The following is a 24,676-nucleotide window of genomic DNA, read 5'->3' on the forward strand; positions in this document are numbered from 1 at the left end:
CTTTTGGCAGCATTCTGCCATTGAAGCTCGACAAAGGTACCAATGATATGCTTTGGTGCTTTGTGACGTGTAATGCAGATAAGCATCACCATGAACTGTCAAGCACCCATACGTGCATGGCGTGCCTCTCAGATGGCCACGCTCTTCATCTTCCTCCAGTTTTTCCCATTTTTTGTGGGTGTCATAGCTATTGTCGGCACTGTGATCTGGACGTAAGGATTTTTGTTTTATGTTCCTCTTGCATTCCTCCCATATTTGCATTGTCCCTCTCTATCTTCGTTAACAAATATAAGAAACCTGTTGTGCATGAATGAATGAAAAGGAGCCTTTCTTTTCCTCTTCCTCCAGCGAGGCTCCATCCTTATCTTGCGGACCATTTAAGAATCGCAAGCGCTTCTATGATGCAGTGACAGCTTGGGTGAATACGCTGCGATCTACGAATCCAGGGGCAGCTTGGATCTACGACTATCTTATCAGCAGTGCCTTCTTCTTCTTCGTGTTAACGGCCGTCATGGTGTAAGCCTTCCCACATCTCTTCACGCCTGAGAATTATTGTGATTCTCTGGCAAATTAATGCCGCATCAATTGGCTTCGCTGCATGGGGCAGTCGTATTAATCTTATCACATGCTTCCTGGCTTTCTTAGGCTGGTGATATATGTGAACTACCAGATTGTTGATGGACGGAAGCAAATGATTCTTCTTCTTCAGGAACAAATTGAAAACGTGGGTGCACAAGTATTACCCAAAATGAATGCACAAACCTTATTGACATTCACATATCCCCACCAGGATACCAACCCCAACTTAGCAATCTACAAAATATCCCTGACTTGGTAATCGGGGGGGATCTCGATGCAAAAGACCCTTCCTGATTAATCAACCAAAAGCAGCACCAAGACACAAGAGGTACACTCATTCCAGAACAAATAGACCATTTAAATATCCTTGATGACCAAGAGTCGCCCCCTAGACGCTCTCTCCACTCCAGGAGTCTCCCACACCCCCCCGATATAACTCTGTGCTCTCCCATACTCAAGACTACCACATCCTGGCACACTACATCCGATCTTTCATCAGATTACCTCCCCATAAACAACATCACAATATCTTCAACCACCCTCCCCAAATTTAACTCTTCAGAAGCAGCACTTGGTCATGAAACGAGAGTCCACCTGGCTATACTCAGTCGTCACTACCCCTCCCTTATGCAATATTAACGTCGGCTCCAACCCGCACTAAACCCAACATGTCTCCTCTGCCTATCCACCCACAAACGACCACACATTATGTCTACCTGCCCTCCCTGTTCCAACAAAGACCCCCCTTTCTACACAGTTGGTTATGTAGGAGCATCCAGCGGATGCTGCTAGGCACTTGAGTTCCGTCGGTCTTTTTGTGTGACGAGGCTATAACAACAACAACAACAACACCACTAACATTAGATTACGCAATATTGATTGGGTGGAGTTTTGTGCAATGGCTCCTATATATTTTGTGCTCGACAGGAGGGAAAGGATAAGCGCTTTCTTCTCCAGAAGCTCAACGCTCTGCACAAAATTTCTCCGCACCCTCCATCTCGTCAGGGACCACAAGTGAGTATGTGCAGGAATGGATTACAATGAAACAAGCCTGGGTTTGGACAGAATTAAGTTGCCGGAACAAAATGGAAGTGAGCGGCTAGTTTTGATGCTTTTATTTTGTGTTGAGTGCGTTTGCACCCTCATCAACCGACCACTGGCGCTCTCAGGCCAAGTCGGAGATCGTGCAGTTGAAAGTTGTGATTATTATCCCGTCCCCTGCACAGCGGGAGACCGGGTTTTGCAATTACTTCTGCTTGTGCGTCCGAGCCATGACTCCTTTCCATTTGAGCTTTGTCATCAAATTTTCAACTAAGCTTTACTTGAGAATATGGAGTGGACAAATTGATAATTTGGTTGAAAGGTCTAAGGTCAGCGTCACATAAAATCATCAATTTTCATCCAATTGACCTGAAATTTAATGAATTTGCATATTGGGTCACAGAATTGGTTCACCAATGAAAATCTGGAAGCTGATTGGTTTTTAGATCCAAAGGTCAAAGGTGAAGGCTTCATAAATTAGTCAATTGTGATTTTGTATTTTTTTTTAGCTGTTTTTGTCATGTTTAGAAGAAGAAGAATAGGACATCTGAATAAAAAGCAGACGCGGGTGGCTTTTCATTTTCAGATGCTTTCGAGTTGATTTTGCTTCTATTTTATTGTGTTCTTATGATGTTCTGTCTCATCTAAATATCCACAGCAGTTTTCTCCAGCCGATGCCCCCGTCTCGAATGACTACCTTCCACCTCAAGATTATGAACTTGAAATGGGTTTGTAAACCTTAAAAAAAAAAAATCATTAAAATGAGCTGTAAACCTTTTTAAATACCTTTGTGCCATCTCATAATGTAGCCATTGTGCTATTCGGCTGTCATCTCAGAAGTTGTAGATTATAATTCCGTTGCTGCGGCACCATTGAGCTAGAGTCCCTGTATATAGAGAGTTGTGTCAACTCAAATTTGGACGCCATTTTGTGTCTAAGTGTGTCGGATTAGATATACATGTACATTCGCGATATGGGGTGATATATTCTAAACCTGCTAAAAAAAAATTTACTACACATATTTAGTCTTATTATTACATACAGGTGATATTTGTTTTGTCAAAAACTCAGCTATTGCCGTGAAAAAGAGCTGTGTGGTGATATTAAAAGTGGTATGGCAATGCATATTACAAGCCAACACTGCATATAAGAGCTAACATTATAAGTAAGACAAACCAATGCTGTCGTTCTCTGAATTTTAATAACTTTTAGAAAGGAGTCTTCTACCGTCTTTCTGTCTTCTACCGACTCCTCTCCGGCCTTGCTCCCCCAGCTCTCTCTGTGCTCTGTCCCCCCAATATTCCTTCAGGTCGCAGAAGATCTGCCTGCAACCCTCTTCTGGTTAAACTGCCAAAGTCTAGGCTCTCTGCTCACCTTCACTCTTTCATTCCCCTTTTCTCCCGCCTCTGGAACAAACTCCCCCACTCCCTTCAATCCCACTCCTCCCTCCAGGTCTTTAAAACAGCTGTTCACCACCATATCTTATCATCCCCCATCGAAAACCTTGATCTTTTCTACCCCCGGTAATTCACCCCAGAGTCCTTGCAGTGTTCATATGTTTTAATCCTCTCCCACCTCCCCCCAAGTCCTCCCGATGTCCCTGCTCTCAAATGTTGTGTTTGTGTCCTTCCCCCTCTCTTTTGTGTCCTTCCCCCTCTCTCCCCATCTTGTCTACCGCTCCCCTTGTTTTTTGTGTTTTGTGTGTCGGTTTGTCTTTTTGTGTGATTAATGTTAGCTCTTTCACGAGCCTCGATCTTGTATACAACAAAAAAAAAAAAAAAAAAAAAAAAAAGAAGGAGTGTGGGCATATCCAATATTTTTTTAAGGATGCCGAGAGCAATTCCGGTGTAGGACTTCCAGCCGACATATAGTCTAACACACTTAAAACAAATTCTGTACGTGGTATTGCCATATTTCTATAGTGTACAACTTTAGTTTTATCGACATTTATATTCAATTTCCATTGTAATGATTTAACAAGCTGCAAGTCAGCTTCTGTCTCTGACATAAGGAAAACGTCATCGGCATCTAGTAAGATTGAAACGTTCATTTATTACTACACCCTTGCCCAGAAAATCACATGGACAATCTTCCGGAAGATGGCCAGACAAATCGCTAGCTCTATCGACCACATGTATATTGATATCAAACAGGGATAACAGCTTTTGAAAGTTGAGCCAGTTTTAAATGTGGGTACACAAATACACCTGTTTTACTGCATTAATCACCTAGAAATATTGTATGTTTTGGGAACGATAGCTGTCACCAGGTTAAATATATAGGGATTGTCCAATGTGCAAAATCTTCCATCACTACAATTTGGCCATAAATCCCGGGGTGGGAAATATTTGAGCAAATATGCCACAAGACGCATGAGCACTGTACAAAGCAAACAATAACTCGTCAAATTTTGGACGTATGGATGGCTGCACAACCCGCAAAAAAATTGAGCAGGTCCCCCCCTAAAATTGCTTTTATGATTGCCGATTAGGCTAAAGATTTTAAACCAAAAAAATAACTTGCCTCGGAATAAGTTTTGAATGGACGGACAGACAACTGAAAACAAAACGGACCATGGGTTTCCCACCCCTATAAAATCAAAATTAATTCCCTCTGAAAAAGTACAGTGACATTGCCTGCAGACTACCCAACCGCAGACCAGGCAATGTCACTGTACCGGGACATTTCATCAATCAATGACAATATGCGGTCCGCTAGGACTACCCGAAAAAAATTGAGCAGGGTTCTTCCCACGGAAATGCATTTTTGGTCAGCTCCTTGAAGATTATAAACAAACACAAATCACTTCCCTTTAAAAGGGTTTTCAACGGACAGACAACCAAAAAAAAACTGAACAGATAGAATTGCTTTTGAACATCGATCATCAAGCGGCGTGGGCCTACCTGGCAGAGTCTCGAGGAGTCGATCGCTTTCCAGCTCTTTCGTCTGACTTTCGCTTCCCAAATTTGTCTTCTGACTTTATCACTTGGAAATCTATACATCTTATATTTCCCAGATTGGTTTGAACAACCAAAAGCAGAACAACCAGTCATTTTGTTTGGCAATAAACAACATTCCCGTACCAAGCTGACGTTCACGCACGGTGAAGTTAGACACAAAATGGCGCCACGAAATCACGTGACCAGAAATCTCGGTTCAGCGCATGGCGCAACTCTCTTTATACAGGGACTCTACATTGAGCCATCCCCTCTGAACTTTGCCATTGTTACTGTGGAATTGTTGTGGAAAGAAACCAACTGCCTCAGATATTTTACCGGGAAAGAAGGTTACCATCCTTCGATCTACGAGTGTATGGTACAGTGGTGTTCGCTTTAGATTTGCTCATAAGCGTAGCAAGCGGGGGAGGGAGAAGGGGTTCGTGAGTGCAGAATTGAGGGTCATTTAGGTAATGTCAATATTTAAATTCGTAAAATTTGTGTCGGCCTCAAAATATGCTAAATATCGATGGCTAATCGGTTATTAGTGGTTAATAGCACCAACCTGGGGACCAAAAGGACGATTTGGGAAGCGCTGTGTGTTGGGGGCAGCAATGGGTAATTTAAAATCCAAAGCCTGAATTGTAGTTACAAAACTTCATGAGCAGTGTAAGGTCCTGATCCTATTACCCCAAGCCTTGGAAAATAAGGTTTTGAGGCACAAAGTGCATTATGTCTGGCCCAAAATTGTTGTCGTGTACTTACTGCACCAAATTAGAACCCCCCCCCCCCCCACCCCCAAAAAAGTTGACTGACTGAGAGTGAAGAGTATTCTGAAAATGATTAAGCTGTGGCTGAAAATATTGCAACGTTTTTTACTCCAATCAAAAAATAGAACAATGCGACTGTGTCGCCAATTTGCCTCCGCATAGTCCCACAATGGGTAGATGCCCTTGTTCACTGTCCACAAGTTTGATTTAAATCCCTTCAGCTGTTTTCAAGCATCACATTTTCACCAGCCATGACAGGTTTCACATCGATCGGTGAAGCAGTTTCAGAGAAGGGATTTTTTTAAATATCGGCTTTCAAGCGAATATGGCTGCCACACCACTTGACATATGACCTTAAAAAATGTACACTCTGCATACGCATGGGTAGAGGATCAAATTTGTGAAGTTTCGTGTTGATTGGATAAGGTTCGTTTTTCTATCCAAGATGCCTGCCAAACCATGTGACCTACGACATCATTTTCAAACTATATGCAACTGTGGTGTTAGATATTTGTAAAATTTCGCATTGATAGGGTAAGCGGTTTCAGGGATATAATTATTTAATCTTTTCCTTCAATCCAATATGGCTGCCACACCATGTGACCAATGATGATTTCGTGATCTTCTTTTAATCGCCACGCCTAGTCAATGACACGTAAAGTTTCGAGTCAATCGATTTGATGGTTTGGGGGAAGATGTTTTTTTTCAGGTTTTAGGTTAAATCCAATATGGCTGCCAAACCATGTGACCGATGATGTCACCAATTTATTATTTCTAGTCAAATGGGTCAGATCATGTGCATGCAATTTCAGATTTTTAGGATAAGGAATTCGATTAAAACATTTTGGCTGGTATACCACTTCACCTATGATGTCATCATTATCATCCTTTTGTTCCCCATTGGGAGTACTTGACAATGTGGCAAGTTAAAAAAAATTCCATTCGGTGGTTTCCGAGAAATAATTTTTTTAATATTTGCGTTTAATCCAAGATGGCTGCCATACCACGTGACCTATGACGTCACAATTATCATAAAAATATCCTACATGGGTGTCGCACCTACCCTGAAAGTTTCGTCTCAATCGGACATATGGTTGCTGATAAAAATGATGTTTAGCCCGGACGGACGGACGGACATCTCGAAAACGTAATGTCTCCAGCCACCTTCAGAGGCGGAGGCCTAAAAAGACTGAGCATTTAACAATGCCTTGCTTGGGTGTTGAGATGACAGTACTTCAGACAACAGACAACCGATATTAAAATAGATCTGCGTGCGGAATCTCACACAGACCGAGTTCAACAGCTGCTTCTGTCCCTCGAGGGACCAGAGGCTGACTCGGTTCCATCCCATTCCCCCCGGACACCCATAATCAATTGGGTACAAGCCGCCATGCTACCTCGTTGGGTCACACTCTATGTCATTGCTGTCCCCATCATCATGTATGAGGAAGGGAGCTCGAGGGCCTTTCGATGCGAAACTCTCTCGGACATTCGCGCAACTTTCTCCCAGATATGTTTTGCATTTGCGTTTGTTGTACATTGAATTGTTTTATTTATTTATTATTTTGAGGGGACAGCTGATGTAAAGCAAATTCCTGACCCGTGGTGGAACACTCGGATCAGAGTTTTAATTATTACTTTCTCGTTTTGGTGGGATGGCATTGCTGGAAATTATTTTTCTCAATTAGCTACTTATTGGTGTTGTAATTAATTAATTAATAATTAAATTAATTAATTGGTGTTTATTTGTTTCACAGCAGCTGAAATGCCTCGAAATAGTCATGAACCTCCGATTGAGATGAGAAATCTTCCACCAAGGGGTGAGAACTTTAACCACAACAATTTGGTATCGTCGCAACTCTTCACCATCATTCTTTCATTCATAAATTATTTTTCCATTCCTGCTTTTTCTTCTTCCACTCATAAGTTGATCTGTTCTTTGCATCTCTCGTTCTTGACATCAGATTACCTGGTGGGGCCCACGAGTCATCCCGCGAGCCTCGGATCCCGTCACAACCTATTACCAGGTTTGTATTCGACGCATGGATATGCACATCATTATCCCCACGATTTTTATTAAAAATGGGGGAGGAGGGGGATTTTCATCGGGTCCGTCCGTCTGTCAGTCACGATATCTCCTCCGAAACTGTAGTCATAAAATTGGCCAAACTTGGTAGTTATGATCATCACATGGCAAAAAGGTGTGAGAGTAGTAACATTTGATCCCACCCTCTGATGCGGGGTCTAAAGGTCAAATACCGTCCGTCCATCCGTACGTCCGTACGTCCATACGGGCTAAACCTCGTTTTTCTCAACAACCACATGTCCGATTGAGATGAAACTTTCAGGGTAGGAGTGATACCCATACAGAATGTTTATATGATAGTTGTGATGTCATAGGTCACGTGGTATGGCAGGCATCTTGGATTAAACGCGAATAATTTAAAAAATATTTCTCGGAAACCGCTGAATGGAAAAAGTTGAAACTTGCCGCATTGTCAAGTACTCCCAATGGAGAACAAAAGGATGATAATGATGACATCATAGGTGAAGTGGTATATCAGACAAAAATGTTTTAAATGTCGAATTCCTTATCCTAAAAATCTGAAATTGCATGCACATGATCTATGACCCATTTGTATTGAAATATTAAATTTATGACATCATAGGTCACATGGTTTGGCAGCCATATTGGATTGAAGGAAAATATTGAATAATTATATCTCAGAAACCGCTTACCCTATCGATGTGAAACTTTACAAAAGTCATTTAACTCCATAGCTGCATAGAGCTTGAAAATGATGATGTCATAGGTCATGTGGTTTGGCAGCCATCTTGGATAGAAGGATGAACCTTATCCGATCAACACAAAACTTCACAAACGTGATCCCCTACCCATACATATGCAGAGTGTGCATTTTTTTTATGTCATAGGTCACGTGGTTTGGCAGCCATATTAGCTTGAAATCCAATAGTTAACAAAAAAAAATCCCTTCTCTGAAACTGCTTCACCGATTGATGTGAAACCTGTCATGTCTGGTAAAAATGTGATACTTGAGAACAGTTGAAGGGATTTAAATCAAACTTCTTTATTTTAGGACAGTCAATGAGGGTGTTGGCTTAGCGGTTAGGGTGCCGGCTTGGGATCCTAGGATCCTGGGTTCGAATCCCGGTCGATCGCTGAATTAACGCCAGGGGGGGTTGACTCAGCCTGTCATCCTTCCGAGGTCGGCAAATTGAGTACCAGCTTGCTGGGATGAATGATCACGGTGTGTACCCCGGTTTAGAATAGGTACACCGTATCCCTGCACATCATAAGAGCGTGACCAAGGTATGGCGTCAGGAAGGGCATCCGGCCATAAAAACATTGCCTCAAACAGGTAACCATTATTGTCATGGGGCCCGCAAGGCTAACCCCCGCTCTCGCGGGGAAAATGGCCTTAAAACGATCATTCATTCATTCATTCATTGAGGGAATATACCCGTTGTCACAGGCAGGGACTACTTGAGGCATATTGGCGACAGTCGCATTGCTCTAGTTTAAATTAAACTTTGTGTATGGAATCAACATTTGTGGACACATGAAATATGTAATTGTTTGGATTTGACCCCCAGTTCATGTCCCAGGGGGTGGAGACTTGGGATCACAGCTGTGAAAACGGAAACAAATTTTAACTCAAAATTTGACGCCAGGTCATTCGGGATGGAACCTTTCGCCATCTTTCAGCCTTGCTTTTGGTGGAAAGCGTGGGGATTTGCGATGGAGCGCCATCGACTTCGCTTTCGTTTATTTTGGTAACACAATTGCCAATCGGTCATGTAAGATCCATCCATACCTTATAAAGACTCTCTTCTTATTTTCAAGATCCCCTTAGTGTAGGAGGATGACTTGGTGTAGGAGGATGCCTTAGTGTAGGAGGATGACTTGGTGTAGGAGGATGACTTGGTGTAGGAGGATGACTTGGTGTAGGAGGATGACTTGGTATAGGAGGATGACTTGCTTAACTTGGTGTAGGAGGATGACTTGGTGTAGGAGGATGACTTGGTGTAGGAGGATGACTTGGTGTAGGAGGATGACTTGGTGTAGGAGGATGACTTGGTGTAGGAGGATGACTTGGTGTAGGAGGATGCCTTAGTGTAGGAGGATGCCTTAGTGTAGGAGGATGACTTGGTGTAGGAGGATGACTTGGTGTAGGAGGATGACTTGGTGTAGGAGGATGACTTGCTTGACTTGGTGTAGGAGGATGACTTGGTGTAGGAGGATGACTTGGTGTAGGAGGATGACTTGGTGTAGGAGGATGACTTGGTGTAGGAGGATGACTTGCTTGACTTGGTGTAGGAGGATGACTTGGTGTAGGAGGATGACTTGGTGTAGGAGGATGACTTGGTGTAGGAGGATGACTTGGTGTAGGAGGATGACTTGGTGTAGGAGGATGCCTTAGTGTAGGAGGATGACTTGGTGTAGGAGGATGCCTTGGTGTAGGAGGATGCCTTGGTGTAGGAGGATGCCTTGGTGTAGGAGGATGACTTGGTGTAGGAGGATGACTTGGTGTAGGAGGATGACTTGGTGTAGGAGGATGACTTGGTGTAGGAGGATGACTTGGTGTAGGAGGATGACTTGCTTGACTTGGTGTAGGAGGATGACTTGGTGTAGGAGGATGACTTGGTGTAGGAGGATGACTTGGTGTAGGAGGATGACTTGCTTGACTTGGTGTAGGAGGATGACTTGCTTGACTTGGTGTAGGAGGATGACTTGCTTGACTTGGTGTAGGAGGATGACTTGGTGTAGGAGGATGACTTGCTTGACTTGGTGTAGGAGGATGACTTGGTGTAGGAGGATGACTTGGTGTAGGAGGATGACTTGGTGTAGGAGGATGACTTGGTGTAGGAGGATAACTTGGTGTAGGAGGATGACTTGGTGTAGGAGGATAACTTGGTGTAGGAGGATGACTTGGTGTAGGAGGATGACTTGGTGTAGGAGGATGACTTGGTGTAGGAGGATGACTTGCTTGACTTGGTGTAGGAGGATGACTTGGTGTAGGAGGATGACTTGGTGTAGGAGGATGACTTGGTGTAGGAGGATGACTTGCTTGACTTGGTGTAGGAGGATGACTTGCTTGACTTGGTGTAGGAGGATGACTTGGTGTATTAGGATGTCTATTATTATGCCCTTTTAATGATGCGACGTTTGTTTCTGCAGAACCAGATGTCTGAAAGCTGTGCATGTGAGCAGGAAGTTTTTTCGATTGCCTTTGACCTTCACACGCACCTTATCGACACTGATCAATGTTCGTTTGGGTTGAAACCCAATGATTAATGGCTTTCCTGATTGTAAAGACGGTTTGAAGACCTCTTTTATGATTTATAGTCGGTCTGTTGTTGGGAATGTACATAAACACGTTTGATTTATAAACTCTGACTGAATCTGCGATCCCAATAATTATTGATCATTTTTATTGCTTATTTAATAATCACTTTATAAATACTGTTTTAGACGCTGACGTGGTCCTCGGCCTTCGAGTAGCTATTTCATGAAGAATTGTATAAAGGAATTATTTGAGCCTTTTTGGTATTGTATGTGGTTCCTCGATAGTGTCGGGCAAGTTATCAGTTAAAATATTTTGCATAACCAATAAAAAAAAAACAGGTTATTCTCCTTTGTTGCTTGTACTCGAACCAAGTGTGTCCTCATTCGAGTGCAATACCATTTTGACATGATAATGTATGTAGATCTGCAAGAGCTACTCTACTCATTATGGTACACTGCCATTCCAATCATCATCATCATCATGTACCATGCCCTATGAAGAGCGGTGCTGCCAAAGCGGTTGCAAGGCCACAATCCTGGTCGGATCACCACTCACTCAGGAAGTCAGGGCAAAAATTTGTAATTTGTTTTGTGGTGGTGGTGGTGGTGGTGAGCGAAAAGTGGGATTACGCAATTTGTTCACTGTCTGTTCGTCCGTCCGTCCACAAACGTCAGTTTATGATCGAGGAACAACTTGATTTCAATTGAATGTTGTATTTTGAACACTAATCTGAAAACAAAGTTGTAGTTTAGCAGTACTTTGTCTCAATTATGCCCATTCGCACATGCACAGACACAAACAACAGGTATGAAGAACTAATGTAACGTGTTAGGGTGGTGTAACAGACACTGCTTCAATGGCGGTAAACTTCCAGAATTATTTATTTCATTGGATTTAATTATATACCTGAACACTGAGTGAGGTAAGGTGTTCTCTTAACTCTCGTTACCTTCGCCAGAGGAGAGGACATTTCATTTGGGTCCGTTTGTTACTTGCGAAAATTGAAGATTTTTCTAGTATATTAGTTGGTCTTGTGCGTTATTCAGTCTGTCTGTCTGTCTGGGTGTGTCTGTATGTCAGCCGCCTACAGGTCACAATTTGCAACGATCTTCACGAAACTTCACCAAATGGTAGAGTTGGTCATAAGCAAGAAGCGTATTGTTTTTGGGGTCAACATAGGCCAAAGGTCACCAACTTTGTCGAATTTCTAAAATCCTCAATTTTAATGTGATTGACTTGAAATTTTAAGAGGATTTGCATATTTGGTCACTGAATTCAACCACCAATTATTTTTGATGTCAACATAGGCCAAAAGGTAAACAAAGGCCAAATTTCTAAAATCCTCAATTTTCATCCAATTCAATTGAAATTTGAAGAGCATTTGCATATCTGGTCACTGAATTCAACCCCCAACTATTTTTGAGGTCAACATGGGCCAAAAAGTCAACATAGGCCAAATTTCTAAAATCCTCAATTTTCATCTGATTAACTTGAAATTTGAAGAGGACTTGCATATTTGGTCACTGAATTCAACCACCAACTATTTTTGAGGTCAACATGGGCCAAAAAGTCAACATAGGCCAAATTTCTAAAATCCTCAATTTTCATCTGATTAACTTGAAATTTGAAGAGGATTTGCATATCTGGTCCTTAAATTCAACCACCAATTATTTTTGAGGTCAACATGGGCCAAAAAGTCAACATAGGCCAAATTTCTAAAATCCTCAATTTTAATGTGATTGACTTGAAATTTTAAGAGGACTTGCATATTTGGTCACTGAATTCAACCACCAACTATTTTTGAGGTCAACATGGGCCAAAAAGTCAACATAGGTCAAATTTCTAAAATCCTCAATTTTCATCTGATTAACTTGAAATTTGAAGAGGATTTGCATATCTGGTCCTTAAATTCAACCACCAATTATTTTTGAGGTCAACATGGGCCAAAAAGTCAACATAGGCCAAATTTCTAAAATCCTCAATTTTCATCCAATTCAATTGAAATTTTAAGAGGACTTGCATATTTGGTCACTGAATTCAACCACCAACTATTTTTGAGGTCAACATGGGCCAAAAAGTCAACATAGGCCAAATTTCTAAAATCCTCAATTTTCATCCAATTCAATTGAAATTTTAAGAGGACTTGCATATTTGGTCACTGAATTCAACCCCCAACTATTTTTGAGGTCAACATGGGCCAAAAAGTCAACATAGGCCAAATTTCTAAAATCCTCAATTTTCATCTGATTAACTTGAAATTTGAAGAGCATTTGCATATCTGGTCCTTAAATTCAACCACCAATTATTTTTGAGGTCATCATAGGCCAACAACTTATTTTAGGGATTTTGCAAATATCGTGCTATGCACGACATATTCCTTGTTTGTCTGTCTGTATGTATGTCAGTCACCTACAGGTCACAATTTTCAACCGATCTTCATGAAACTTAAAGTTGTAGAGGTCATCACAATTGAGAAGCCTATTGATTTTGAGGTCAAAGGTCATCTGGAGATCAAATTTCTAAAACCACCATTTAAAAAACCGATTGACTTGAAAATTGAACAGCATTTATATATTGAGTCGCTAAATTGGGAAATCAATTATTTTTGAGGTCAAAAGGTCAAAGGTCAACTCAAGGTCAAACTTCCCAAATCATCAATTTTCATCCGAGAACCCATCAATTTTCATCCGATTGACTTGAAAATAGAACCATTTGCATAGTGCCTCACAGAACTGGGAAACCAACTATTTTTGAGTCAAAGGTCAACTCAAGGTCAAATTTCTAAAATCATCAATTTTCATCTAAATCATAATCAATTTTCATCCGATTGACCTGTGCTTTGATTAATATCGTGAATTTTAATCTTGATCAAATGGACATTTTGATGTCCCCATGTCAAATCTTTTCTCGGGGGGGGGGGGGGGGGGTTGATTTTGCAAGTATAGTGCTCTGCATCACGTCTTTCTTGTTACTCGCAGAATCGAAGATTTTTCAAGTATATTGGTCGGTTACCTTTGTTATTTTGTCATTTGTCCACAGAATTTGTCCAACGTCATTTGTCCAACGTTGCTATTCTGTCTATTACTAAATGATTACATGTCAGGGTCAGTGCTTTCGAAATGTTTATTTTATTTTTATATTTATCTCAGCATCGTGGAGGAACGTGTCTCTAAATCACATACATTTTGGACAAAGACATGAGTATCCCACTGATGTGTCCGGATCCAGATCAGATCTGAACTAAAATCGAATCTGCTTGTTCTTCACATCCAACAAACTCATTCACCAAGTTTTGTCATAATTCCTCCACGACGTTTTTAGATATTCTGCTCTTTTTGAGATTGAGACAAACAGGTGAAAACAACCTCCGTCCACCTTCGGTTATGGATGTACCTGGTTCACTTTTATGTGAACAACAAGGACATCAGTCCACTGTGGACAAATACGTAGAGTGTATGGGACTCGAACCAGGAGCTAACAAGCGTATCACACACATATATCTAAACTGTATGTCCTCTAGGCTGTCCAGCTTGGGTTCGAATCCAGTCCCGGCTATAAACTGCCATTCTGGTGTTTCGCAGGCAGGGTGATTCTGATTCATCAATGTGTGTGTCATCCTTCGGATTGACGTTAAAATGGGCGTCCCGTCTGCCGGAAGTAGTTGGTGGACCTTAAAGATCCCACGGTGTCCTTCACGAAGAGCTGGCGCATCGGACAACCGGCTTTATGTCCGTGCAACGGATGGCGCATTCATTGGTGCGTCACCGCGCATGCGCAGCACCAGGATGGGAGTTTATAGCTGGGTCGGGATTCGAACCCAGGTTCGTCTGTCCAACAGCGATTGCGCATACCCCATTTCGTCCCTGGAAAATGGCGGGAATGTTAACCACCCCAAAGTATGGAATCATATTACATACATGAACATCATCTAACTTTTTCCAAACTTCTTTCCCTTTTCTCCGCACACCTCGAATGTACTCCTGCTTTGGTGAGTACGTAATTAATAAATGGTTCCTAAATATTTACCTGGCCGGACCACTCAAATATGATTTGGTGATTCCAGGTTGGTTCATATTTCACTTTACCTTGATGACGTAGTCACCACACCCCCTTCACTCCTCCCACCTGCCTGGTCCCGCCTCAGTCATTGTTCTTATGACACCTTCTTTTGTTCTTATTCATTCAAAGGAGGCGTTTCCTTCGTTTGTTATTCATTCAAAGGAGGCGTTTCCTTCCAATGAACTCGCATTTCCATCCATCCTTGCTCATCACCTGTCTATAAATTCCTCATGTCATACCGAGCGACTCGTCCGCAAGGCAGATGAACCAGCTAGCTGTGCAGCGCACACCTGAAATCAACAAACACCTGGTGAGCTTTATTCATTCATTAAGTTCAATTTGCTCTTTATTGAGCTGTATGATAAATGTGAATAAATAAGGAATGCATTAAGGCACGATTACAATCTATCTATAATTCCATTAATCTCTGTGTGTATGTGTGTATGTGTGTTTGTATGTGTGTATGTGTGTATGTTTGTCTGTGACCGCTGTTTCTCGACAACTACCGGTCCGATATACTTGAAACTTGCCAGGTATATTGCTGGGGACCCGAGGATGTGCCTTTTCAAGGTTTGAAATTAATCGGACAAGTAGTTACCGAGCTATGGCGATTTCTTTACCAAACACCGCAAGCCGTTCGCTTTGGACCAAACCATTTCATGTAAATAGAGGGGGGGGTTCTGTGGTCGTTGCGAATGGACCAAACCATTCATGTAAATAGAGGGGGGGGGTTCTGTGGTCGTTACTGCCACGTGGTTTCAAAGTTTTTTTTTGTTGTTGTTTGCACGCATGTTTTTTTGCACCCACGTACGGGCACGCCCTAGGATGTTTACACACACACACCCCTACACAAATTTTTTTTTTTTTTTTTTTTTGGCAAGGAACGGGCACCCACGTACGGGCACGTCCTAGCTTATATATAGTACGGGCATGCCCTAGTAATTATAATGATAATTTGCCTCCACCTCAAGTGGCCTTGCAGGCTTTGTGGCGGGAAAAATCCACCCGCCCCCCAAAATAAATAATAATAAATTCATGATTTTATATATTTTTTCATCATTTCAAATCATGTTACTCTGTTTGTTAAGTTTGTTGTTTCCATTCATAAACTTTATATTTTAGTCTCGTGATAATTTCGACTAAAACTCTTCTAATTATATTAAAGTTTACATAACGAAGACTATTCAAACGTGTTCCTTCCTTTGTGACCTTGTCTCATCTCTCTTTTTAATATACACATATTATGCTGCTATATGCAAGGGAAACCTATTTATTATGCTGCTATATGCAAGGGAAACCTATTTATTATGCTGCTATATGCAAGGGAAACCTATTTATTATGCGAATATATGCAAATCCAAACCGACTTATTATGCTAATATATGCAAAGCCAGCCTACTTATTATGCTAATATATGCAACGCCAACCTATTTATTATGCGAATATATGCAAATCCAAACCGACTTATTATGCTAATATATGCAAAGCCAGCCTACTTATTATGCTAATATATGCAACGCCAACCTATTTATTATGCTAACATATGCAAGGTCAACCTATTTATTATGCTGCTATATGCAAGGGAAACCTATTTATTATGCTGCTATATGCAAGGAAACCTATTTATTATGCAAATATATGCAAATCCAAACCGACTTATTATGCTAATGTATGCAAAGCCAGCCTACTTATTATGCTAATATATGCAACGCCAACCTATTTATTATGCTAACATATGCAAGGTCAACCTATTTATTATGCGAATATATGCAAATCCAAACCGACTTATTATGCTAATATATGCAAAGCCAGCCTACTTATTATGCTAATATATGCAACGCCAACCTATTTATTATGCTAACATATGCAAGGTCAACCTATTTATTATGCTGCTATATGCAAGGGCAACCTATTTATTATGCTGCTATATGCAAGGGAAACCTATTTATTATGCAAATATATGCAAATCCAAACCGACTTATTATGCTAATATATGCAAAGCCAGCCTACTTATTATGCTAATATATGCAACGCCAACCTATTTATTATGCTGCTATATGCAAGGGAAACCTATTTATTATGCTAATATATGCAAATCCAAACCGACTTATTATGCTAATATATGCAAAGCCAGCCTACTTATTATGCTAATATATGCAATGCCAACCTATTTATTATGCTGCTATATGCAAGGGAAACCTATTTATTATGCTAATCTATCTATAATTCCAGTAATCTCTGTTTGTACGTTTGTACGTTTGTACGTCTGTACGTCTGTACGTCTGTTTGTCTGTGACCGCTGTTTCTCGACAACCACGGGTCCGATATACTTTTAACTTGCCAGGTATATTGCTGGGGACCCGAGGATGTGCCTTTTCAAGGTTTCATATTAATCGGACAATTACTTACCGAGCTATGTCCAAAAAACGATTCAACCAATCAGAGAGCAGCGAACGATCGCGTGTGCCGAACGTGGAGGACACACTCTGCCTCGGATGGCACATTTGAGAGCGTATTCATTTATTTCACGTTTGCAAACTATGTTGGCGTTAAACTATGTTTTAAAACTAATAAAACCGAATTTACGATTCATTCGCTTTCCTGCGCGTTTGTGCACGCGATGGCGATTTCTTTACCAAACTCCGGAAGCCGTTCGCTTTGGACCAAACCATTGCATATAAATAGAGGGGGGGGATTGTCACCGTACTCGCAAGCCGTTCGCTTTGGACCAAACCATTTCATGTAAATAGAGGGGGGGGATATAATTTTAGATATAGATATAGTACGGGCAATGCCCTAGTATATGCAAATCCAAACCGACTTATTATGCTAATATATGCAAAGCCAGCCTACTTATTATGGTAATATATGCAACGCCAACCTATTTATTATGCTGCTATATGCAAGGGAAACCTATTTATTATGTGAATATATGCAAATCCAAACCGACTTATTATGCTAATATATGCAAAGCCAGCCTACTTATTATGCTAATATATGCAATGCCAACCTATTTATTATGCTGCTATATGCAAGGGAAACCTATTTATTATGTGAATATATGCAAATCCAAACCGACTTATTATGCTAATATATGCAAAGCCAGCCTACTTATTATGCTAATATATGCAATGCCAACCTATTTATTATGCTGCTATATGCAAGGGAAACCTATTTATTATGCTAATATATGCAAATCCAAACTGACTTATTATGCTAATATATGCAAAGCCAGCCTACTTATTATGCTAATATATGCAACGCCAACCTATTTATTATGCTGCTATATGCAAGGGAAACCTATTTATTATGCGAATATATGCAAATCCAAACAGACTTATTATGCTAATATATGCAAAGCCAGCCTACTTATTATGGTAATATATGCAATGCCAACCTATTTATTATGCTGCTATATGCAAGGGAAACCTATTTATTATGCTAATATATGCAAATCCAAACCGACTTATTATGCGAATATATGCAAAGCCAGACTACTTATTATGCTAATATATGCAATGCCAACCTATTTATTATGCTGCTATATGCAAGGGAAACCTATTTATTATGCTAATATATGCAAATCCAAACCGACTTATTATGCTAATATATGCAAAGCCAGCCTACTTATTATGCTAATATATGCAACGCCAACCTATTTATTATGCTGCTATATGCAAGGGAAACCTATTTATTATGTGAATATATGCAAATCCAAACCGACTTATTATGCTAATATATGCAAAGCCAGCCTACTTATTATGCTAATATATGCAATGCCAACCTATTTATTATGCTGCTATATGCAAGGGAAACCTATTTATTATGCTAATATATGCAAATCCAAACCGACTTATTATGCTAATATATGCAAAGCCAGCCTACTTATTATGCTAATATATGCAATGCCAACCTATTTATTATGCTGCTATATGCAAGGGAAACCTATTTATTATGCTAATATATGCAAATCCAAACCGACTTATTATGCTAATATATGCAAAGCCAGCCTACTTATTATGCTAATATATGCAACGCCAACCTATTTATTATGCTGCTATATGCAAGGGAAACCTATTTATTATGCGAATATATGCAAATCCAAACCGACTTATTATGCTAATATATGCAAAGCCAGCCTACTTATTATGGTAATATATGCAACGCCAACCTATTTATTATGCTGCTATATGCAAGGGAAACCTATTTATTATGTGAATATATGCAAATCCAAACCGACTTATTATGCTAATATATGCAAAGCCAGCCTACTTATTATGCTAATATATGCAATGCCAACCTATTTATTATGCTGCTATATGCAAGGGAAACCTATTTATTATGCTAATATATGCAAATCCAAACCGACTTATTATGCTAATATATGCAAAGCCAGCCTACTTATTATGCTAATATATGCAACGCCAACCTATTTATTATGCTGCTATATGCAAGGGAAACCTATTTATTATGCGAATATATGCAAATCCAAACCGACTTATTATGCTAATATATGCAAAGCCAGCCTACTTATTATGGTAATATATGCAACGCCAACCTATTTATTATGCTGCTATATGCAAGGGAAACCTATTTATTATGCGAATATATGCAAATCCAAACCGACTTATTATGCTAATATATGCAAAGCCAGCCTACTTATTATGCTAATATATGCAATGCCAACCTATTTATTATGCTACTATATGCAAGGGAAACCTATTTATTATGCTAGTATATGCAAATCCAAACCGACTTATTATGCTAATATATGCAAAGCCAGCCTACTTATTATGCTACTATATGCAAGGTCAACCTATTTATTATGCTACTATATGCAAGGGAAACCTATTTATTATGCGAATATATGCAAATCCAAACCGACTTATTATGCTAATATATGCAAAGCCAGCCTACTTATTATGCTAATATATGCAACGCCAACCTATTTATTATGCTACTATATGCAAGGTCAACCTATTTATTATGCGAATATATGCAAATCCAAACCGACTTATTATGCTAATATATGCAAAGCCAGCCTACTTATTATGCTAATATATGCAACGCCAACCTATTTATTATGCTACTATATGCAAGGCCAACCTACTTATTATGATAATACATGCAAAGCCAGCCTACTTATTATGCTAATATATGCAAAGTCAACATATTAATTATGCTACTATATGCAAGGCCAACCTACTTATTATGCTAATATATGCAAAGCCAGCCTACTTATTATGCTAATATATGCAACGCCAACCTATTTATTATGCTGCTATATGCAAGGCCAACCTATTTATTATGCGAATATATGCAAATCCAAACCGACTTATTATGCTAATATATGCAAAGCCAGCCTACTTATTATGCTAATATATGCAACGCCAACCTATTTATTATGCTACTATATGCAAGGGAAACCTATTTATTATGCTAATATATGCAAATCCAAACCGACTTATTATGCTAATATATGCAAAGCCAGCCTACTTATTATGCTAATATATGCAACGCCAACCTAGTTATTATGCTACTATATGCAAGGGCAACCTATTTATTATGCTATTATATGCAAAGTCAACATTAATTATGCTACTATATGCAAGGCCAACCTACTTATTATGATAATACATGCAAAGCCAGCCTACTTATTATGCTAATATATGCATGGTCAACATATTTATTATGTTATTATATGCAAAGTCAACCGACTTATTATGCTAATATATATATGGAAGGGCAACCTATAGTCCAGTCAAAATGTGAATGGACCCGCCACTAATTGCAAGAGAAACGAAGTAATACTTTTCTGAGACCTTGATGTCTACTAAACATCTGCCCAAAATTATACTTAAATATATTGAGTGGAACATGGTTTTTCAGGTCCTTTCCGATTTGGGAACTTTTCGGACTACCGCAATGTTTGGAAATTAATTATATGACAATATCACTCTTAATAATACACCAAATCAACTCTAAATTATTTATTTAACCATGTTTGAATACACTACCACAACTATTTGTACCCAATGTCCTTCTGTCCGTTCACAATATTTAACACGTCACTTCGTCTCTTCCACGGTCACTATCATCAGCATCCTCGAAAACGTCCACTGATTCGTCTGCATTTGCACAAATACCTCTGCACTCCCTACATGCAAATGTGCAAGGCAGCCCAAGTTTCCGACAACCACAACGTTTATCACTGCAACCACCCTTGCAAGAACACCTAACCGGCTTTAGGAGATAGTCTGGTGCTGCAGCGAGGTCAGAATGTATAGGGATCATCCTGGTGTCCATGATCCTCCATCCCCAGTCAAGCGGGTTGAGTTTGTGTCCTTTCCACTCCTGAACCTGTTGGAATACCCGTAGGCTGTGATATTTGGAAGCTGAGCTCGTGGGCGGAAGTACCCGTGGGTGCAACGATGTTTTGTTTGTTGTCACCTTAGCATGAAATTTTGCTACCCTCAATTCGTTCAAATTGTCTGATGGTTTGCCTCCGTACACACAAACCATTGCTCTGTCTCCTGCAGCAATGACCTCATCCTGTGTTGACTCTTTATTGCCGAAAATTAGGGCCTCTTGCTGGAACATTTCATTGTCCTTGAACAGTTTGAGTCCAGTGCCTTTGCCGATCCCAAAGACACTTGATGTCGTGTCGCATCCCAGGTACGCATGGATGAAGAGAATGTTTTCACAGACAGTATCACCCAGAGCCTCTCTGACTTTGCCAATGTCCAAGTATTGTCTTGGATTCCATGAACCCTTTTTCGGCTCAGACATTAAGTAGAGAGTGTGCGCAGTATTCTTGCGAAAATAGTAGCACAGTAGTATCAACAAGTCAGTGTCTTCACCAACAAGAACAGTGTTGGATTTTGAAGAGTTACAAACTGCAGTTGTTGCTATGAGTAGGTCCGCATCCCCACTCGCGTGAAGCACTTCACAATGAGATTCTTCCAGTTTCTTACCAAGAATGTCTATGAATTGTTGCTTGTTCTCCTTGTTCCGAAGAAACTCTTCCTTCTTGACAGAAAGCGTCATGGTTTGAGAAAAAGATACCTTCACTGATGGTCGCTCACCCCTTTTCTGATGGGCACAGTCTTTCGTTGAGGGACCTTCACGATAGCCATCAAACACGACGATAGCATGCCCGTAATGCCTACTAACATATTTCAGGTAGCGGTCAAGAATATCCTTGTACTGTTCACCTGACTGCCACGGTATGCGCTGCAATAGGGCACCGCCATCGAGTACGTATTGTATATCGGACGGATGTGCAGTATCGGCAGGTGCCAAGGATTTGATTGCTGAGGCTAACGCTGGCTTATTGGCGGACAGCAAGGCATATTTGGTCTCGAACAAAGATGGAGGATATGTGCATAACTCACAAAGGAGTGCTTTGGATAAGTCTCCTACTTCAGTGCCAGCGATCACAAGTCTCTGGAAGAGTAACTGAGGGTCGATATTGATGTCTCCGTCTGGTGTCTTCATTGCAGACTCTGAGTCCATAGTTATGGCTTGACCCTTCTTCTTGAAGCTGTATTCAAGCACACGTTTACCACTCATCTGGCCCAAGGGCCTTTCTCCCACAGTTTTCGCCTCATCAACATTCACCGTTGTCTGGGCAACTATACCAGTGAAAATGTTGTGAAGAGTATCGTCGTCTTGAAAGGGATCCCTCTCATGAAGAAACTCAAGCATTTTCTGGGTATCAGCTACATCATTCTTTTGTCTAGACTTTGATAGATCCTTGTGCTGTTCACTTGTCACATACATCACATCAGTGAGGTGTTGGAGGGCGTTGTTCACCTCTGCAAAGAAAGGACTAGCCATGACCCAGACTGAGCGTTGTGTCTCTGTCATCCCTCGTCCCCTGGTCAGACCACCTGATGTCTTCAGACTTCTCATAAGTACTTGTTCGATGACTAAATCTGTAGACAGACCAGCCCAGTATCTGTCACTCCGTCAGACAACTTGGAATCCTTCGAGAAATTTCTGATGTACTTCTGGATGGTCCTTTGGTAACTCGGTCATCAGTTGCAGATATATGTGCAGGCACTTTGTGTAGTGTCTGTGTCCGGAAGCTGCAAAATATGGAAGCATGGCGCGCAGGATATGCAAGGGAAGCATCCAATCCCCTGTTCTTTCAGATTTCAGAAAAAAACGGATAATGTCCACCATTTCCATGTATTGTAACCACAGTCTCGCTGTCCGTTGATGCCTTATTGTATCAATCACCTGATGGATTTTGTCTCCAATGACCTCCATCACCTTCGATGACTCGATGTCTGACACTGCTTGGTCACCCGACATCAGACCGTCAAACAAGTCGCCTGCATCATTGAGCTCTGCTGGAACTGTACGCTCGCTGTCTCCATCACTTGGGAGGTTCATCTGAAATACCTTCGAAGCAAGTTTTGCATTGAGTGCTGCATCAACGAGTAGATGTCCACGTATAGCTCTAGACACGGCTTTGCCACTCATCATGTGGGTTGTAGTGTTGCTGGCATATGCAACTTCCAGAAGCTCTTTGAGTCCAGTACCAGACATCAGGTGGCCAATACACCCAAGAAAACTCATGAGTGTATGGAATCCTCCTAGTCTTAGAACAATCGAGTGAAGTTTGCTGTCCGCTGGCTCGCTCTTGACTATGGTGAGAGCTTTCCACCAAAGTGGCTGATCAAATGTCAGCATCGGGGTTACACCATATCTCTGCGCATGTTCACAAACGAAATGCAGTGTGGAGTTGATGCAGTCCAAGTCACTTGGACTGAGATCAATCATGGGCAGAAACATTATTGATGCCTCACCCGGATGTTCTGCCTTGTGTACCATCTGCATCATTCCTGTCCAAGAGGGCCGAGGTGATCGAACAGTAAGCGAAACCTTCCAGAGGAGGTCAACATTTGAGCTGATTTGTCTCAAGTCGGTACAGGCTGGAAGCTTCTCGTAGAGAAAGGACTGCATTCCTCGACATGCTGATGTGAAAGGTCGTATTAAAGCGCGGCGTTACGCGCGCTGCTTGCGAGCAAGGAGGAAGCGGACAAGCGGTAACATATAAACGTCTTTATTGTAAGACTACACTGTAACACTGAACACTTCCGGGCTGGTCGCCCGGTGTATATCATGAGGCCACGCCTACCCCTCGGGCGTGGCCACCGCCCACTTGGTGCGTGGAATGATGTCACCACGCCAGTGGGCTTTTGTGTCCACCACACGCGCCCCCCCCAGAATTCCCGCGCACCTGGAGGGCCAGTTTGCGGGGCAGACGAATGACCCGGCCGAAGCGCCCCCTGGTGATCGGCGGCGTCCGGGGTGCAGGGATGCCAGGTGGGATGCCCCTGGCTGCCCCTGGGATGGGTGCAGGACCGGGGGGCGGCGTGGCGGCGGGGCTGGGCGGTGCCGGGGGTCCGCCCGCAGGAGGTCGGCCCCGACGTGGGGGTCGGGCCACTGGCGGTGGATGGTCCACATCGAGGTGGGCCGGCTTGAGGCGGTCTACCGAAACGCGGTCAGGAGTACCGCCGATGTCCAGGGTGAAGTGCTTCGCCCCGGTCTCCAGCACGCGGAAAGGCCCGTCGTACGGGGGCCGCAGTGGTGTCCGATGGGCATCGTGGCGGACGAAGACGTACTCCGCCGTGCGAAGCTCCGGGGCGACGTGCGTCGGTGGGTGCCCGTGGCATGCCGTTGGCACCGGGGCGAACCTCTGGGCGGTCTCTTGCAGAGCGGAGCGCTGCTGTGTCGCGGACCATGGTGCCGTGGAGTCGGGGAGGAACTCGCCCGGCACCCGCAGCGGTTGCCCGAAGACCAACTCCGCCGCGGATGCGCGCAGGTCCTCCTTGGGCGCCGTCCAGAGGCCCAGCAGGACCCAGGGGAGCCTGTCGACCCAGCCGCCGTCGCGGAGGGTGGCCCGGAGCGCGGCCTTCAATGAGCGGTGAAATCGCTCACACAGGCCGTTAGCCTGGGGGTGGTAGGCCGT

At 41.9% G+C, this 24,676-nt stretch overlaps 2 protein-coding genes across 6 annotated transcripts in view; both read left to right on the forward strand.

Annotated features, from left to right (window-relative positions):
• Nucleotides 1–10,977, forward strand: part of LOC137427844 (transmembrane channel-like protein 5) — a 169,982-nt gene extending 159,005 nt beyond the window's left edge. For 3 of the 5 annotated variants that reach the window (XM_078777722.1, XM_068117611.2, XM_068117610.2), the window contains 8 exons: nt 79–212; nt 349–516; nt 646–724; nt 1,507–1,593; nt 2,279–2,348; nt 7,084–7,146; nt 7,291–7,353; nt 10,527–10,977. In XM_078777722.1, the coding sequence (XP_078633848.1) occupies nt 79–212; nt 349–516; nt 646–724; nt 1,507–1,593; nt 2,279–2,348; nt 7,084–7,146; nt 7,291–7,353; nt 10,527–10,540 (678 nt within the window). In that variant the 3' untranslated portion in view covers nt 10,541–10,977. The remainder of the gene's footprint in view (nt 1–78; nt 213–348; nt 517–645; nt 725–1,506; nt 1,594–2,278; nt 2,349–7,083; nt 7,147–7,290; nt 7,354–10,526) is intronic. The other 2 variants (XM_068117612.2, XM_078777723.1) reach the window with 1 other exon arrangement.
• A 3,949-nt stretch (nt 10,978–14,926) lies between these two features.
• The window catches only part of LOC137428759 (uncharacterized), a 99,625-nt gene continuing 89,875 nt past the window's right edge, over nt 14,927–24,676 (forward strand). Inside the window, exon 1 of the mRNA XM_068118655.2 lies at nt 14,927–15,004. The gene's annotated coding sequence lies outside the window, so the exon portion shown is untranslated. The remainder of the gene's footprint in view (nt 15,005–24,676) is intronic.

The sequence above is a fragment of the Myxine glutinosa genome, chromosome 5 (genome assembly GCF_964187855.1).
Source record: "Myxine glutinosa chromosome 5, kmMyxGlut1.1, whole genome shotgun sequence".
Taxonomy (NCBI): domain Eukaryota; kingdom Metazoa; phylum Chordata; class Myxini; order Myxiniformes; family Myxinidae; genus Myxine; species Myxine glutinosa.